The sequence below is a fragment of the Euprymna scolopes genome, unplaced genomic scaffold (genome assembly GCF_053919585.1).
Source record: "Euprymna scolopes isolate OS-2025 unplaced genomic scaffold, ASM5391958v1 sca152, whole genome shotgun sequence".
NCBI classification, from domain to species: Eukaryota; Metazoa; Mollusca; class Cephalopoda; order Sepiida; family Sepiolidae; genus Euprymna; species Euprymna scolopes.
Window position 1 is genome coordinate 39,207 of NW_027633161.1, and position 19,009 is coordinate 58,215.

The window sequence follows — 19,009 nt, forward strand, 5'->3', positions numbered from 1 at the left end:
ATACCCGTTTCTGTCGTAAATTCCACACATTTCTTTGCGTCTTCGACAAATTTAACTACGTCGATTTTTACTTTTGGTGGTTTTGTCCATCCACCTAATGCCTCATCTTCCTTCACCTCAACCGTCGGCACACAGCTGGCAGCTGCCATGGCCGGCGTATAACAAGAGGAGAGAAAGATAACAGTCCAAAAAAAAAGAGAAAAAAAAAAGAAAAAAAAAGAATCCGGTAATTGAAAAAGTGGTGCCGGGGGAAGAAGAAGATAAGCAATAACAAATTTAACAAGGTGATAACAAAATAGTAACAATATAACGTGCAGAATAACAATATACGAACCAACAAATTTTGAGCGATAAAGACGTAGTCAGACGAAGGGTAAAGTTACTTCTCATGAAAGAGGAGAACTATTTATGGCACAATGGGAGATTCCATTGTGCACACATGGGCCAGTCTATTCCTTGGATTGTGATTGGCTGAATCACCTGATTGGATATGCTTGTACATAAATACAAGCCTTCAGTCCAGCTCAATCTGATGTCTGTCTTGTGCATGAGCTGAACCCTTGGTAAGTGTTGCTGCTATTATTGTTGTTGTTGTTGTGTGTTATTGACTAACACAGTTCTTTTGATTATTCTACAGCTTCCTATTTTGAATTTTACAAACCCTCGATGATAGACAGACCCCTATAGCTCCATCTCTAGACACTCAATTCGATAAATCTGATTTTTAATATTTTCTTTATTTGAACCTTTCTCGTTCAAATTCAGTCAACAAATAATTCAACAATGAAATTTCTTTTTACAAGAATTTGGTTGGTGATATCCAAAAAATCAATTCAATGAAAACCATACTCTGAATATTTTCTTTTATAAAAATTTAAAACATTTTTATTTTTTATTTTATTTTTAAGTAGAGCACAAGATGGAGCAGATATTAGTATAATTGCAAGAATTAGAATTATGCCATTACTATCCAGCAGAATGCTACTATTGTCAACCATGGAAAGAATCAAGCATGTATGCACAGTGTGGTATATAGAAGTTAAGCGTGGCCAGTAAAGATTGAGGAAATGCCTTGCATACAGAAAAATGATATGAGAATTCGATGGATATATAATGTAAGGCTTAGTTCCAATATCCGTGGAGATTAAATCTAGGCAGTATAGGTTGATATGAGCAAAACAGTAGATTTTGATAGTATGGCCACGTTGAAAAAAATCAATGTCCTTGGATTAAGTAGATGTAGAACAGTTATAGTAGCAAGTTCAGTTCACCGAGTGAAACAAAGGAAAACATGGGAGGAAGTGATAAGGCTAGACCTGAGGGATAGACTTGAACAGAGATAAATTACCTTAAAAGTGAATTTCTTAAAAAACAAAAAAACTTACAAGTGGAGGACATTCATAAATGCTAGAAATTGAATTAAAAATAAATGATTCTATAATTTTTCAAGTTTTTTATTCTTTCAATTAGTAGTTGTTTTATATAATTTTACCAGCAGCTTGAATGACCCTCCCCCTCCAACACATGTGCCATGTTTTTCTCTTTCATCTTATTTGTGCCATTTTAATTCTAATATTGAGGGTTGCTGAGCATGAGACACAGTTCACAATCTGCATACATTATATAAACAACACAACCATTTTATACAAATGACTTGTTCATCATATAAGTCTTTGAAGTCCTGTTGCTAAAGTCTGCATCTCAACTAAACCACCTATCTCTCAAATTCAGCGATCTCAGTTAAAACTTATTAAACTCAAAATTTTTCTCTTGGCGTTCTCCTTGAATATTTTTACTTTTAATTGAAAATTACACATGTCCTCTTTTTTTATCATCATTCCAAATGTTCTATCGTGAACCCCACTTCCCCTCTGGGCTAACTGCTCATTGCATCACTGTGTCTGTATTACGCAATGGATTTGTTGCTTTGTTATTGTCATTTGTTTCTTAGTTAATCTCTCCTAATAAGCATGGTTGTTGCAGTGGAGTGTTGGCAGACTCAGTGTTTCCAAAATGTTAGTGACCATGGAATGGCCACATTAAAGATTTATTGAATATCTATTAAAATATTATTGCAATAATTTTCCATCTTATTAATGAAATACATATTAAATTTTCTTCATTTTTCTTAGATATTTGCAGCCTCCATCCAATTGGATTGCTGCTCAGTTGGAATCTAAAGAACTTCTAGCCATTTGCTTAAAAAAACTCAAGGAACTCAACAGAGTAAGATTTTTTGTTATAAATTTCTTTAAAAGAAAAAATTATTAATTGTATTTAACAATAATTTTTTACATTGTGTAAAACATAAGTTGTAAATTTTTTTCTATAGATGGATTACATTACATGAATTCAAAGGTAGAATTTTTGTAAGAAATTTTGGCTTTTTTATTTTTATAAAGACAAAATTTGATTTGATTTTCTCCAAAATTTGCCGAATATCGTGTTGCTTGAAAGTATAAGAAAAATTTTCATGGTTAAAAAAATAATAGCAATTCTGAAATTAGCATATGAGTTTTGAGGTTTAAAAATTTCTTCATTTCCTCTTTTAACCATATTATTAGTATGAATATATCTTATTTTAGTTTCCCTTTGCAACTTATTCAAGATAAAACTTTTCAAATAGTTTTCCTTGCCAATTCTTATTGTCGATTAAAGGGAGACAATTTTTCATTTGTACATCACTTGTTATATAAATCAAATACATTCCTTCATTTATTCTAGTTAAAGGGAGATAACATTGACTTTTTTTATTCTCTTTCTGAAGAATAACTTTTCTTGGAAGTATTTAAAATACTGAACAATTTCTCATTTATCAAAAGATTGAGACTTTTTAATTATAGATAAATGTGTGAATTTCTTTTTATATAAAGTTGGACTATGTCACAGTATCAGTAAGATTAAAATGCCACCTTTATATTCACAAGAGAAGAACAGCTTAGTCTATGCGATCAAAGGTTAATTAGTTTGCATGTTGCTTTCAAAAATGACATCTCATGAATCATTAAGCATTGTTTTCTTATTCAATGATTGTTTTTGACCATGACATATAATTCTATTCATAAATATTTTCTAGTTTTGAGAAATGATTAACTTTTGATTTCAAATCTTAGTTTAATGAGCTTTTCCAGCTTAGAACTGTGTTCCATTATTATGTAATAGATATTTATTTTATTTGCAAACTTATCCTCATCTTCATAGTTGTTGTTTCACGCTTCAGCCAACTATTTCTGTAGCCTTCATCAAGGCCAGAGAAATAGTTTGCTGAAATGTCATGAAACAACTATGAAGTTGAGGATAATAGTTGTTAGAAATTTTCTTAAGTTATTTCTAACACATTTTTTTCTTTTAGAAAAGAACACTCTTTTATAGCAGAACAACCTTCCGTTTTTTTGGACCAAGGCAATTAAAAACTAACAAGCTATTGCATTCAAAAGCAAATTATATTCAATTAAAATTACAAATACAATAAAAGGTAATACTTATATCAGTTGAAGTTTGATAGTTTCCAAAATGGTTGTCTGGAAGAATATTCTTTTTTGTTGAAAAAAATTAAGTAACAGAGGTGAGAAGTTTTTTCATTACTTTCAGTAAATTCTTTTTGAGCTCCTCTGGTTCTTCCAGTAAATTCTATTTTGAGTACCTCTGGTCCAAGGTTCTGTCTGTTTTTTAGTGTTTATATCTCCTCAAGTAATAGTGGGTAATTTGCATAAAAAGTTTTAATATTTCTAACACAGTCTGCAAATAAACAAATCAAATCAAAGGATTCCAATAATAATATAAATATATTATAATATACAAGTGACTAGGGACCACCTGTGAATTTAATATCCCCTTGACACTTTCTCCTGTGAAGGAAGCCAGTTCAATCTGCAGAGGGTTGGTGTCATATAACAACATATGAGTTTAGTAAAAATGAAAGCATTTCAAAAAGATGGATTTTCAGAATACAAATTCTTTGGAAAAAATATTTAAGATGTCCTTATTTTCTGCTTTTTTAAAATTTATTTAAAGATACGCAATATAATTATAATTTCTTGATTCATAATAATGAAGATGATCATTCTTATCCTATTTAAGTCGGATTTAATAAATGCTATTTTCCTTGTAAAAATATTATTAAATTATAAATATTTATTATATAAATCTTAGTTATCTTAGTAATCTTAAATTATAAATATTTATTAAATAAATCTTAGGCCAGGTTCTACTAGGCTAGTAACATAACAGTTGGATCAAGATTCAATAATAGTTAAAATTATTGATTATTGACTAGTTAAAATTATTGATTATTGACTAGTTAAAATTATTGATTATTGACTAGTTAAAATTATTGATTATTGACTAGTTAAAAATGTGAATTATGATGGGAATATATTTTAAATGATAAAATTTCTCTTGCTCTAGTTTTTATGTTTTTTTTTTAATTCTAAAATAATTTTACAGGTGACTTTAATTGATGCTGGATTTATCTGGACAGAACCGCATTCACAAAGGATTAAGCTGAAATTGACGATTCAAAAAGAGGTAACTGTGACATCTTGCATAAATAAAAACAAGTTTCTTCTATCATATCCTTATTATGTTAAGTATTTTTATATGGAAATATTTTTTTGTTTCGTACAGTACTTACCGCTTTAAAAAAGAAAAATGTAAAATTTTGTGGAAAACAATATGCTATTAGGTTGATGCAAAAAATAATGTTTTTTGATGTTCAACTAAAAGTCAACCTAATATTTTGTATTTGCATAATGAACTACTTATCATTTAAGTATTGCTTTTATTGGGGAAAAAACATTAGAAATTATGCTTTTAACCAAAAATAATTTTCATTCAACTAATGCATAGTCTTTGTGTCTACTTTTGGTGGATTATCAAAAACGAATTCATTTAGTTTTAAAAAATATTTATGAAATACTTTTTATCACATTTCTGAATTTTTGAGATGAGGATTGATTATTCATATTATTTGAATTCATCAGACTACTGTTATCTCTCATCTTGGGTGTTATTTTCACAACATTTCGGTCGATATAACCTCCAACCTTCTTCGGGTGTATCTTGTCAAATTCTGGAATGTTTCTGTCAAACTCAGGAATTTGGACAGAATTTCGAATGACACTTTTTATTTATTTCATGGGGGTAGCATGCTCTTGTTCCATCAGCCATGGCTGGATAAAGGTCTTAAGTAATTCGCAATTGTATTTTACAGTTGCCTACACTGAGGATTGAACCTTCAACCTTCAGGAGAATATAACTTTTTCAATTGATTTTTCCAAGTACTCTAACCACATGGTTCTTGTGGACAATTCTAGTATGAATTTTAGGAGCCTTAAACCTATTTTTATTTCTAGTTGTAAATATCACTATTTATTACTATATATTAACGTTACTATAGATTAACGTATATCTATCTATATGTGTACTTATTACTTGTATCTATTGTTTATAATTAATAGTTCCCATATCGTATTAAATTCTACACTAGGTCTACTGAGTGATTTGTTGTTGCTTCTTTCAGTCGTCTTACTCTCCACCATTCCTCTCTGTCTATAATTTTTACTTCGTCCCATAATGATAGATGGTTTCCCTTTTCCTTCCACCGTACTTTTAGTGGACGATACGTCTCACCTTTGTATAGTTTTCCACATTTACACAGGATTTCATACACACAGTTCTTAGTCATGATGTTTTCTGTAGGGAGCTTGACTCTCATAAGTTGTTTCCAGAGAGTTGAATCACTCCTGAATACTGTCCTGATGTCATATGGATTACATATTCATTGAAATTTTTCAGACAAGCCTTTCATATATGGTATACAAACTGTTGTGAGGTTCTGAGTGGTGTCTTTTGTGTTTGGTCCAGATTTCTTGGAGCTGATGTCATGCTCTCTGGATAGTTGTTTCGGTGGACATTTTCTCTTAAACTGTCCATCTCCTCTTGATATGCACTGTTGTTACTACATGTTGCTTTTGCTCTGTGTTGTAAGCAACGGACGATTCCTTTCTTTACATTATATGGATGATGGGAGTTGAAGTTTAGATACTGTCCAGTGAAAGTTAGCTTTCCGTATACAAATGACATAAACCCTTGACCAGTGCAGGTTATCAGCACATCTAGGAACGATAACTTGTTATGACATCATGCGCTTTTGTTTAACTGTAATCTGACGTAAGACGCCGATCGGACAGTGCATGGCAAAGGAGCAGACGATCTTTGGGAAAAATATTGGAAGAAAAAAATTCAATACATTAAGTAAACAACACACCCTCAAATGGCTATTCCTAACAACTTTATACAAGATCTCCATCTTGAATCAACAGCCGCAGACGCCAGAAGATGGTTTCATATTGCCAAAGAAAACGATTAATCACTGCAAATAAAAATTGCGCGTCTTGTGGTGCATAATCACCAAAAGATGATCCATTAAGGATGAATGTGGCAGAATGAAATGCTGGCAATGGATGTGAATGTGGCTGGAGATATACCAGAATGAAATGCTGGCAATGGATGTGAATGTGGCTGGAGATATACCAGAATGAAATGCTGGCAATGGATGTGAATGTGGCTGGAGATATACCAGAATGAAATGCTGGCAATGGATGTGAATGTGGCTGGAGATATACCAGAATGAAATGCTGGCAATGGATGTGAATGTGGCTGGAGATATACCAGAATGAAATGCTAGCAATGGATGTGAATGTGGCTGGAGATATATCAGAATGAAATGCTGGCAATGGATGTGAATGTGGCTGGAGATATACCAGAATGAAATGCTGGCAATGGATGTGAATGTGGCTGGAGATATACCAGAATGAAATGCTGGCCATGAGCTTCCTGACAGTTATCTTTTCAAGTTTATGTAGAGACAGAAATTTGGTAATGATCCTTTTGTCTCCATCTTAAAGCATATATCAGAAAGCTACCAATTGGTTGGTGAAATTACTTCCACATCTGCTGTCTCTTCTCACACCACTTTGACATCGTTTGATGCGACCGTAGAAAAGTCTATCTAATCCTAAGGGAATATCCCGGCTGTCTTACTTTAATTTTTAAAAAAAAACAAAAAAACTTTTGTCCAGCCTCACTCTACAGGGAAAAAATTGTTCATGAAAAGGGGGAAAAAAATGTTTACATTAGTTACAAAAATAAAGAAAAATGAAAAAAAAATACATAAAAACATAAAAAATGCTTTTTTTAAAAACTTGTTGAAAAAAAATTATGAAAAACAAAAAATTGGTTGTCTTATTTTGTTCAATTTTGTTTGGAAAAATACAACTTGTTTATTTTTTAACTTAAAATGTTTTTAAATTTGTTACAAGAATAAAACAGAAATGCTTACTTACTGTAGGTCGTTTCTTTTTTTATTTTCATTATATTTTTTTTTGGCAATTTTATTATATTCAAAGTTTTTTTTTTTTTTTTTTTTTTCAATATCTTTTTTTTTCAATATCTTTTTTTTTTCAATATCTTTTTTTTTTTCAATATCTTTTTTTTTTCAATATCTTTTTTTTTTCAATATCTTTTTTTTTTCAATATCTTTTTTTTTTCAATATCTTTTTTTTTTTCAATATCTTTTTTTTTTCAATATCTTTTTTTTTTCAATATCTTTTTTTTTTCAATATCTTTTTTTTTTCAATATCTTTTTTTTTTTTTTCAATATCTTTTTTTTTTTCAATATCTTTTTTTTTTCAATATCTTTTTTTTTTCAATATCTTTTTTTTTTCAATATCTTTTTTTTTCAATATCTTTTTTTTTCAATATCTTTTTTTTTTTCAATACCTTTTTTTTTCAATATCTTTTTTTTCAGTATCTTTTTTTTTTTCAATATCTTTTTTTTTTCAATATCTTTTTTTTTTCAATATCTTTTTTTTCAATATCTTTTTTTTTTCAATATCTTTTTTTTCAATATCTTTTTTTTCAATATCTTTTTTTAATATCTTTTTTTTTAATATCTTTTTTTTTCAATATCTTTTTTTAATATCTTTTTTTTCAATATCTTTTTTTTTCAATATCTTTTTTTTCAATATCTTTTTTTTCAATATCTTTTTTTTTCAATATCTTTTTTTTCAATATCTTTTTTTTTTTCAATATCTTTTTTTTTTTCAGTATCTTTTTTTTTTCAGTATCTTTTTTTTTTCAATATCTTTTTTTTCAATATCTTTTTTTTTTCAATATCTTTTTTTTTTCAATATCTTTTTTTTTTCAATATCTTTTTTTTTTTCAATATCTTTTTTTTTAATATCTTTTTTTTTTCAATATCTTTTTTTTTAATATCTTTTTTTTTTTCAATATCTTTTTTTTTCAATATCTTTTTTTTTCAATATCTTTTTTTTTCAATATCTTTTTTTTTTCAATATCTTTTTTTTTTCAATATCTTTTTTTTAATATCTTTTTTTTTTTTCAATATCTTTTTTTTTTCAATATCTTTTTTTTTCAATATCTTTTTTTTTTCAATATCTTTTTTTTCAATATCTTTTTTTTCAATATCTTTTTTTTTCAATATCTTTTTTTTTCAATATCTTTTTTTTTCAATATCTTTTTTTTTCAATATCTTTTTTTTTCAATATCTTTTTTTTTCAATATCTTTTTTTTTCAATATCTTTTTTTTTCAATATCTTTTTTTTCAATATCTTTTTTTTTTCAATACCTTTTTTTTTCAATATCTTTTTTTTCAATATCTTTTTTTTTTTCAATACCTTTTTTTTTCAATATCTTTTTTTTCAGTATCTTTTTTTTTTCAATATCTTTTTTTTTCAATATCTTTTTTTTTTCAATATCTTTTTTTTTTCAATATCTTTTTTTTTTTCAATATCTTTTTTTTTCAATATCTTTTTTTTTTCAATATCTTTTTTTTTTCAATATCTTTTTTTTTTCAATATCTTTTTTTTTTCAATATCTTTTTTTTTTCAATATCTTTTTTTTTTCAATATCTTTTTTTTTTCAATATCTTTTTTTTTTCAATATCTTTTTTTTTTCAATATCTTTTTTTTCAATATCTTTTTTTTTTTCAATATCTTTTTTTTCAATATCTTTTTTTTCAATATCTTTTTTTTCAATATCTTTTTTTTCAATATCTTTTTTTAATATCTTTTTTTTTCAATATCTTTTTTTTCAATATCTTTTTTTTCAATATCTTTTTTTTCAATATCTTTTTTTAATATCTTTTTTTTTCAATATCTTTTTTTTTCAATATCTTTTTTTTCAATATCTTTTTTTTTTCAATATCTTTTTTTTCAATATCTTTTTTTTCAATATCTTTTTTTTTTCAGTATCTTTTTTTTTTCAGTATCTTTTTTTTTTCAATATCTTTTTTTTTTCAATATCTTTTTTTTCAATATCTTTTTTTTGCAATATCTTTTTTTTTCAATATCTTTTTTTTCAATATCTTTTTTTTTTTCAATATCTTTTTTTTCAATATCTTTTTTTTTTCAGTATCTTTTTTTTTTCAGTATCTTTTTTTTTTCAATATCTTTTTTTTTTCAATATCTTTTTTTTTTCAATATCTTTTTTTTTTCAATATCTTTTTTTTTTCAATATCTTTTTTTTTAATATCTTTTTTTTTTTCAATATCTTTTTTTTTTCAATATTTTTTTTTTTTCAATATCTTTTTTTTCAATATCTTTTTTTTCAATATCTTTTTTTTCAATATCTTTTTTTTCAATATCTTTTTTTTCAATATCTTTTTTTTCAATATCTTTTTTTTCAATATCTTTTTTTTCAATATCTTTTTTTTCAATATCTTTTTTTTCAATATCTTTTTTTTCAATATCTTTTTTTTTCAATATCTTTTTTTTTCAATATCTTTTTTTTTCAATATCTTTTTTTTTCAATATCTTTTTTTTTCAATATCTTTTTTTTTCAATATCTTTTTTTTTTTCAATATCTTTTTTTTTTCAATATCTTTTTTTTCAATATCTTTTTTTTTTTCAATATCTTTTTTTTTTTCAATATCTTTTTTTTCAATATCTTTTTTTTTCAATATCTTTTTTTTTTTCAATATCTTTTTTTTTTCAATATCTTTTTTTTTTCAATATCTTTTTTTTTTTCAATATCTTTTTTTTTCAATATCTTCCTTGAGTAGCATTGTTATGCTTTGATGTTTGGCGATGCTCAGCAAAAGCCGGCAGTTGACGTCCTTTTCTAGGTAAAGCCGAGTAGCCAGTTAGTTACATCTGGTTCAAATTCTACACAAGTACCAATTTGTGACATAATCCTATCTGCCTTGTTAACACAAGCGCATCGGTAGACAAGTAAGGATATGGGCTAGAATTATCAAGAAATAATTGCTTGAATCATCAAATCCACCAACAGTAGAATTTAGATTAGTTAATCATCTTATGCAATCTTGCTCTGACTGTATCAGCTGTGATTGTTCAGGATGTACAGGTTAGGGAAGAAGCTGGCTAAACTTTTTCAGGGTGGACGCATTTGTAACATCATCACCAAATCTTTCAATACATCAGAAAAGAGGAGGGGAAAAAAACTATCATTGCTGCATTCATGATGTAGAACTCAAATATGTCCATGTGATCATCAAATCATTTCTGTGAATTTTATCTTCATATGTTTTAGCAGTCAACCTTGTATTTTTTATTTTTGTCAGATTATAAATAATGCTGTATTGCAACAAGTGTTTGTAGTAGAATACACTGTCAATAATCAGATTTGCAGTGACTGTCAGCGAATTGAGGCCAAAGATTTCTGGAGAGCTCTGGTTCAAATTAGGCAACGGGTAAATATTTTTTTTCTTTTTTTTTTTTTAAATTTGTGTGTGTGTGTAGTTTTTTATTTGTGTGTGTGTAGTTTTTTATTTGTGTGTGTGTAGTTTTTTTATTTGTGTGTGTGTTTTATTTGTGTGTGTGTAGTTTTTTATTTGTGTGTGTGTTTTATTTGTGTGTGTGTAGTTTTTTATTTGTGTGTGTGTAATTTTTTATTTGTGTGTGTGCGTATATCTGTATTATCAGGTTGGGAAGAAATTTTTTGCAGAATTTTTAATTTTGATTTCAAATGATGTATTTTCAAATAAATTTTCGTTATAATACCATTTTCTTATTTCAATTCAAGCTAGGCCAAAAAGCTGCTGAAACAACTCGCGATATCAACGAAGCATTTGGCCAAGAAACCACTATTGAACACTCATTATAATGGTGGTTTAAGAAATTTTTTAGTGGTGATGAGTTTTGAAGATGATGAGTGTAGTGGTCGGCCATCGCAAACAATGATCAATTAAGAGCCTTAGTCGAAGCCAATCCACACACAACTGTTTGAGAAATTGCTTTTGAATTAAACGTAACGTATACAATGATTTCCAACTACTTGAGAGAAATTGGAATGACAAAACTGATATAATGATAAATGAATTTAACGTTAACCAAAAGAAACATTGTTATGAAGTGTGATTTTCCCTTCTTTACACAACAAGAACGACCGGTTTCTTGATCGGGTTGTGACTTGCGATGAAAAGTGGGTTCTTTACGACAACCAGCAATGCTCAGCTTGGCAGTTAGACATCGATGGAGCTCCACAACATTTTCCAAAGCCAGAGTTGCACCAAAAGGTCTTGCTGACTGTTTGGTAGTCTACAATTGGTCTCCTCCATTAGTTTTTTGCAATGCAGGCAAAACCATTACAGCGGAAAAGTACTGTCAACAAATGGATGAAATGCATCAGAAACTTCAACAACAATACCCAACATTAGTCAACAGAAAAGGCCCAATTCTTCTCCACAACAATGCCCAACCACACGTTGCTAAACCAACTCTGTAGAAGTTGAACGAATTGGGCTACAAAACTCTGCCTCATCCTCCATACTCTCAAAACCTTTCACCTACTAACTACCACTTTTTCAAGCATTTCAACAACTTTCTGCGTAAGAAATGCTTCAAAAACCTAAGCGATATCATCGCCACCAGAATGAAAGATTTTTACGTTACTGGCATAAATACACTTGTGTTGATTCTGATGGTGCTTATTTTGATCAATAAATGTTTGTTTGAGCCGAGATAAAAATTTAAAACTGCAAAAACTTTCTTGCCATCCTGATAGCTATTTTGTCATCTATTTGTGTATGTTTTTTAGTTACATTTAACATGCATTAAGCTTCATATACGGCACAATCACGTTGACACACCGGTTCTCGCCAGATCACTGAAGTTAAGCAACATTGAGCCTGGCCAATACCAGATGGGTGGGGAGGTGAGGCGCTGTATGTCTTGTGAGGTAAAATACTAGGTTGAGAAACTGGTGCGATCTATTCTTTCGAGGGTAGATGGGACTCTCTTAAGCCGAGGTAGGCACCCCATCAAGTGATGGCATCACAATAAAAAATACCCTTGATAGCCCTGGCGAGGCATCAAGTATACAGCTACGGACAAGATTTGAATTACACAACAAACTCGGCTGCGGCCATGCTGGATAGATGGATGGAAGCTTCTTCATAAATAAAAGGATTGGTATAAATAAAAGGATTGGTATAAATAAAAGGATTGGTATAAATAAAAGGATTGGTATAAATAAAAGGATTGGTATAAATAAAAGGATTGGTATAAATAAAAGGATTGGTATAAATAAAGGGTGAAATGCATAAACACATATATAATTTATTTCTCACCGACATGAAATAATTTTAATTTAAAAAATAAATCCACCACAATGCATTTTAATGGCTTTATAAACACATCAGCCATTTTAATCTTTTAATTGTAATGAATTACTTTAATCATTCACCTCCACCAATTTCCTCTCTTTCTATTTCTTATATTCTTTTTCTGTCCATTGTTTTGTCTTGATCATACTGATATGAAACCACATATCAGTAATGTTGTTATCAGAATTTTACATGGTATTCATAGTAGTATTGTATTTTTCTAATAGTATTGTCTTATGTTTTCCATAAAAATTCAAAGTGATATTTTTGAAATCCTAAGCCTTATAATTATTCTAACTTTTGAATTAAAAAAAATTTACATAGACTAAAGCAAAAAAAAAAAAAAAATGTGCTTCATAATCATGCTTATTATATAATGATGCATATTGTGTTTTGACATTAAATAACTAAAGGCATATGTTGTAAAATTGTTTCCCCTATAAATAAGATTTGAACATTAAATATAGCATAGATTTGGCTTCAGGCTAATTACAATTGTATAATAGTTTTAAATATTAAAATTTTGGTTTCAAACAGAGCGATAGATAATCTCCATTATTAATAGATTGTATGTTTTTATTAAAAAAAAATTTTTTTTTATCCCATTAGACTCAACATAAAAAGACTTTTTACTATCTCGAGCAACTGTTGCTGAAGCATAACATGCACCAGAACACTGTTAACATTAAACCAATACATGGTAAGTTTACCATTATTAGACATTCAAATTTGTGTATTCAGTAAATGCAATGTTATTTTAACTATTATATTTTATATTTACTTTGGATAAAATCTTTTTAATAATTGTATGATTTTTATTATGTTGAAAAATTTATCTGAATTCATTGAATTCTTGACATTTATAAGTAAACTCTCTTACATATATAAGACTCTCAATGTGCATGCTGTTTGTGTGTTTGATAGAAAGAAAGGTTAAAGAATCTATGTAAAATTTATCAGGAGACAATGACAGTGTTTCAGAATCTCTAAGTAAACCTCTAAAAGGGTTATGAGGGCATAATCTCCCCTTTACGATTTCAAATATATCATTTTGATGAAATTTATATATGTAAAAAACTCTCCAAGAGAATGGAAGTGTAAGCCATGAGAGAAAGAGCCCTCTGAAAATTTTAAATATGTACATCAGATTTTAATGAAATTTAAACCATATCTATGTATAAAACACTACTTTAGAGTTTTGCAACTGTTTGTAAGGGAGCAAAACAAAGAAAATAATGAAAAGCATAGTGAAAAAATACATTTTGATCTCATTAACTCCATTGGCAATGTCTGTCCTTTCTTCTGCCAGTTTATAATTATGATCTGAAATATTCATTGCATGTTTGTGTGATTACTGGAGAAATATTGGATTCAGTGTATTTATAATGATAGTTTATATCAAAAAGAAATCTGTAGTATCTGTTGATTCGAAAATGTTACAATATTTTGAAGTTATAATAGGGGTATGATCCCACACAGTCAGGTGATTCTATTTATAAATGATGCTGCTAGGAACTGACGAATCGAATTAATTGAATTAGAAACCAGAATTGCTCCATAAATATTAAACCTTTTCTGTAGCAATTTCGCATGTGTTTTTTCCCCGTCTCGACACGGTAAGAATCTTTTGCTCTGTGGAACTGTCTACTGCAAACCAGTCACCTCTCAGGACTTGTGTGGAACAACGAACCATCGGAAACTATTCTGAAACTAAACATGGCTTACACTTCTAGAGAAAATATTTACTATCTCCAAGTAACTTGTGATTTTGTGCTCTTAAATTTCTCCCGATAAAATCAACAACCATAAGTAGGAAAAATAAGAACTTATTTTCAAAACAGGTCTTCATAGTTAAATAATTATTTGGGTAAGTCTTCCCTTACTATGCCACAGTGCTGGTACATATGTCTGCAATACGATGTGGAGGTCAAATGTTCTGTTTGCAGGAATTATGTTCATTATGAATGTCTTCAGTTCTCAATTCGTGATTTCAGCCTGCTCATCAAAGAAAACTCTGGTATCTATCTTCATTGTGTCTATGGTCCGAAAACAAAGTGAGCTGCTTGAGGTAACTGCAGCAAAATGATCTTAATTGCTCTGCTTTTGAGTTTGACATAGTAGTCCATGATTTTTTTCTCTCATGACATAACCTGTTGCCTCTGTTGATGATTTAGAAAAAGTGATTGATGCTCAAATTGCGCCTCCAAAAGCAAAACTTGTTTCAACCGTAACCAAGTCAAACAGAAATCTCTCTCACTCTCAGACCCAATCTCAGATTGCTCAGATTGTGGATCGAAATATAAACAATGATACCCCATGCGCTTCCTCCCTCTCATTTCAGCAGATGTAATATTTAATGTGCTGACCCCATGCGATCCATTCTAGTTTCAAAAATGTCCAATCTCTCATTTCTCTCCTCTGAAAATAAAGCAGTCTATCAATGATTAGCTATGCTCAACTCCTCAACAGTGACAAACTGCTCAATAAATGCTGCTCTGCTAACCAACGCAACTCTTTCCTTGACAACCTTTCTGTCAACTTCTTTGGCAAAAAGACATCACTATCCAACATGGATGAAATAACCATTGCCTTGAAAACAAACACTATCATCGCACATAAGTTTGACAAAAACTCGTTGATGAATGATTTCCTAGCTGACGTTTGCATTGAATATCCGTGCATCACAAGTCTCTCTCTTACCAGTCCACGCGACAACAGCAATTTCACCAGCATTAAATTTGATGTCCCTGACCAGATTCAATACACCCGTATTCTCTCACATGGTTTCTATGTTGGATTTCACCACTACAGCATACTTCCATATACGTTTAACAATCATCTTAATATTTCAGTTGGTCGCATTGCTTGTCACTCACCAAAACAATGCCTCAACTGTGGCAGCCCTGACTTTAACATGTCGACAGCATACATAAATGCTCCCAAATGCTGCGGAGGGTCACACTCTGCAAACCACTCATCATGTGCCAGCTACATTGTGAGATTCAGCATTCTAAAAATAGCTGCTCCAAATGTCTGCACTTTAGCATGGAATAATATTCACAGGTTAGTTAATTCGATGAATTCAAATGACATTTTGCTTAGCCTCGCTCTGTATTTGTTTCTGAAACATTCTAAAATTCTAGTGTGCCTCTAGTGGATATTCCTGGATATTTCATTTTATGCGGAGAGCGACACATGATTGCTTCTCATGGCAGCTTTCTGATCTATGTTGAAAACAATGCTATTTTTAAGCAAGTTGATTCCCTCAAGTGCAAAGATGAGGTTATCTAGCTATCTACTCTACTTGACTGGTTTTGCATATTGTTACGAATTTGTTCCTAGTCTAGGGGTATCAGAACACCGCAAACATATCAATGAAAAATAAAAGAGTGAAAAAAAGATAATTTGAAGAGAAAAACAAGTTTTTATTAACAAAGAAAAGAGAAACAAAATAAAAAATAGTAAAGTAAAACGAATGTTTAATAAGCTGATTACAATCGATAGTGTAAAGGGAATAACTCTGTTTTCTAGTTATTTCCCTTTAGATAGGAGTCAATGGTTTTATAGTAATGTTTGTTTTTATTTTTAGACATAAATGCTTTTTGGTTAAATATAATTCAGAAAAATCTATATTTTATTACCAGTTTGTTGATGAAAGATTTTTCTCTGTATCTTCTTTGGTTCATCTGTTATTTTAACGACTCGAGTTTTCTTGTGTTTTCCTTCGGTCGGAGTTATAATAGGTGGTTGCCTCTCATTGCGTCCCAACATCATGTTATAACTGAGTATAATTTACGGTCGTTCGCTTTTATAGCTATCGCTAGAGAAGGTTCTGGAACAAACAGTTTAGAATGTTTTTTGTTCCATGTTTTGAAAATCTCCAGAGAAGCTAAAAAACCCCGTTTTACATTCAAATTGTTAAGTAATACTTTTTATATTATTTTATATAATCTTTTATTATTTCCTTTTAATTAATTTATTTTTATTATTATAATATGTTAAGTATTTTTTTATTTTGTTATAATTAATAATAATATTAATTATTTTTATTATGTTATTATTTGGATAATTAATATCATTATAATTATTAATTATATTAATAATTATTTATTATTATATTTTATTTTTATTATATTATTTGGATAATTAATATTATCTTTTGTGTAATAAATCATAATTTCTTCATATCAAAAGAGGAAACTATATCCCATGACGCATATCAATCAAATAATGCTGACATGTCTATTTTGCTACACATCAGATCATCTATTGACTCTTAGCACGTGTTACACATTACTGCATATATAATACTCTGCGATTTTAACCGTCAAAACTCAAATTGGTTAGCAACCAACTCTGAAGATGTTTTTTATCTGACGTTTTTTACCGAGTTTCATTTTACTCAAATTGTAAAATTTTTGACGATTTTCCCTGACATCCGTCTTTATTAGATATTATTTTAACATTTGTGGCTGACATATTTAGCATGCCATCATCGGACTGTGCAGTTGTTTCCTTTGGTTTAAATGATGCCATGAGTTCAACTGAAATTCCTGACATAACAGTTCAGATTGAGTTTGCCTAAGTTACTGATTGGTCTCTGATGGATTCGGTAATCAGTGCTCTGCTCTGAGGTATATTTTACAAATATGACAAACCTGATATTGTTTGCAATTTTCTGACCTCTCAGATTGGTTCATGTGCCGAAACATGCTGCAAGATTGCATAGTCACTCATTGCCATTTGTACACCAGAATTCCGACATTTGTTCCTAATTAAGATATCAATCACATGGTTCTGAGTATGATCTACAACTGTTTCAAAACGCACAAAACTAACGATCTTCTGAAATAAAGTGTATCAAGGAAAACTGTTATCACCAGGCGAACAAGATCGTTGATAGTCTCTCGTTATGCAATTATTGGTGACTTGCCAAAAATCTCTAAGTTCTCTTCAGCACCTGACGTCATGTCTGACTGAAACTGTTACCACCAGCATATCATTTGATATAGCAAGGCTTCTTAATCTGCACTACACAGGTACAACTCCCTTGAGCGCAGTGTACTATGTTTCACCACCACACTCTTACTTACTGATATTCAGTTTATGCTAGATTTTTTTTTTTTTTTTTTTTTCACCACCACACTCTTACTTACTGATATTCAGTTTATGCTGGATTTTTTTTTTTTTTTTTTTTTTTTCACCACCACACTCTTACTTACTGATATTCAGTTTATGCTAGATTTTTTTTTTTTTTTTTTTTTTTCACCACCACACTCTTACTTACTGATATTCAGTTTATGCTGGATTTTTTTTTTTTTTTTTTCACCACCACACTCTTACTTACTGATATTCAGTTTATGCTAGATTTTTTTTTTTTTTTTTTTTTTTTCACCACCACACTCTTACTTACTGATATTCAGTTTATGCTGGATTTTTTTTTTTTTTTTTTTTTTTTTCACCACCACACTCTTACTTACTGATATTCAGTTTATGCTGGATTTTTTTTTTTTTTTTTTTTTTCACCACCACACTCTTACTTACTGATATTCAGTTTATGCTAGATTTTTTTTTTTTTTTTTTTTTTTTCACCACCACACTCTTACTTACTGATATTCAGTTTATGCTGGATTTTTTTTTTTTTTTTTTTTTTTTCACCACCACACTCTTACTTACTGATATTCAGTTTATGCTAGATTTTTTTTTTTTTTTTTTCACCACCACACTCTTACTTACTGATATTCAGTTTATGCTAGATTTTTTTTTTTTTTTTTTCACCACCACACTCTTACTTACTGATATTCAGTTTATGCTGGATTTTTTTTTTTTTTTTTTTTTTCACCACCACACTCTTACTTACTGATATTCAGTTTATGCTAGATTTTTTTTTTTTTTTTTTTTTATCACCACCACACTCTTACTTACTGATATTCAGTTTATGCTGGATTTTTTTTTTTTTTTCACCACCACACTCTTACTTACTGATATTCAGTTTATGCTAGATTTTTTTTTTTTTTTTCACCACCACACTCTTACTTACTGATATTCAGTTTATGCTGGATTTTTTTTTTTTTTTCACCACCACACTCTTACTTACTGATATTCAGTTTATGCTAGATTTTTTTTTTTTTTTATCACCACCACACTCTTACTTACTGATATTCAGTTTATGCTGGATTTTTTTTTTTTTTTCACCACCACACTCTTACTTACTGATATTCAGTTTATGCTGGATTTTTTTTTTTTTTTCACCACCACACTCTTACTTACTGATATTCAGTTTATGCTAGATTTTTTTTTTTTTTTTTCACCACCACACTCTTACTTACTGATATTCAGTTTATGCTAGATTTTTTTTTT

General features: G+C 29.1%; 1 protein-coding gene across 1 annotated transcript in view; it reads left to right on the top strand.

Moving 5' to 3' along the window:
- The window catches only part of LOC145273746 (60S ribosomal export protein NMD3-like), a gene marked incomplete at its 3' end in the record, with an annotated part of 64,600 nt that overhangs the window by 35,773 nt on the left and 9,818 nt on the right, over window positions 1–19,009 (top strand). Inside the window, exons 2-5 of the mRNA XM_080127102.1 lie at window positions 2,133–2,226; window positions 4,447–4,527; window positions 10,607–10,735; window positions 13,259–13,349. Coding sequence (XP_079983228.1) covers window positions 2,133–2,226; window positions 4,447–4,527; window positions 10,607–10,735; window positions 13,259–13,349 — 395 coding nt within the window. The remainder of the gene's footprint in view (window positions 1–2,132; window positions 2,227–4,446; window positions 4,528–10,606; window positions 10,736–13,258; window positions 13,350–19,009) is intronic.